At 58.8% G+C, this 289-nt stretch overlaps 1 protein-coding gene across 1 annotated transcript in view; it reads right to left on the reverse strand.

Annotated features, from left to right (window-relative positions):
• Nucleotides 1–2: 2 nt before the first annotated feature.
• Nucleotides 3–289, reverse strand: part of LOC104408295 (olfactomedin-like protein 2A) — a gene marked incomplete at both ends in the record, with an annotated part of 1,226 nt that continues 939 nt past the window's right edge. The window contains one exon of the mRNA XM_010017848.1: nt 3–158. Within this exon, the coding sequence (XP_010016150.1) occupies nt 3–158 (156 nt within the window). The remainder of the gene's footprint in view (nt 159–289) is intronic.

Genomic DNA, 289 nt, shown 5'->3' on the forward strand with positions numbered 1-289 from the left:
GCGTGTCGAAGGCGTAGGAGATCTGCCCTTCCTTCTGGTTGTAGGTGTCCACAGCATAGAGGATGCCACAGATGATGAAGCAGTTCCCATAGGCATTGCGCTTCAGCCCCGTCTTCCAAGTGGTCTCCCTGCGCACCGAGAGGTCCCCGGGATCAAGCCTGCTCAGGACGTGTCCCAGGCATAAAGCACCTTCTCCTTGGGGTTGTAGTCGACCTGTGTAGTGAAGGCATACTGGTTGAGGAAGGGCAGCCGGAGCTCTGCCTCCGTGTCCGTGTGCGTGTCGAAGGCG

This window comes from Nestor notabilis, unplaced genomic scaffold, assembly GCF_000696875.1.
Source record: "Nestor notabilis isolate BGI_N333 unplaced genomic scaffold, ASM69687v1 scaffold21847, whole genome shotgun sequence".
Classification (NCBI taxonomy): domain Eukaryota; kingdom Metazoa; phylum Chordata; class Aves; order Psittaciformes; family Psittacidae; genus Nestor; species Nestor notabilis.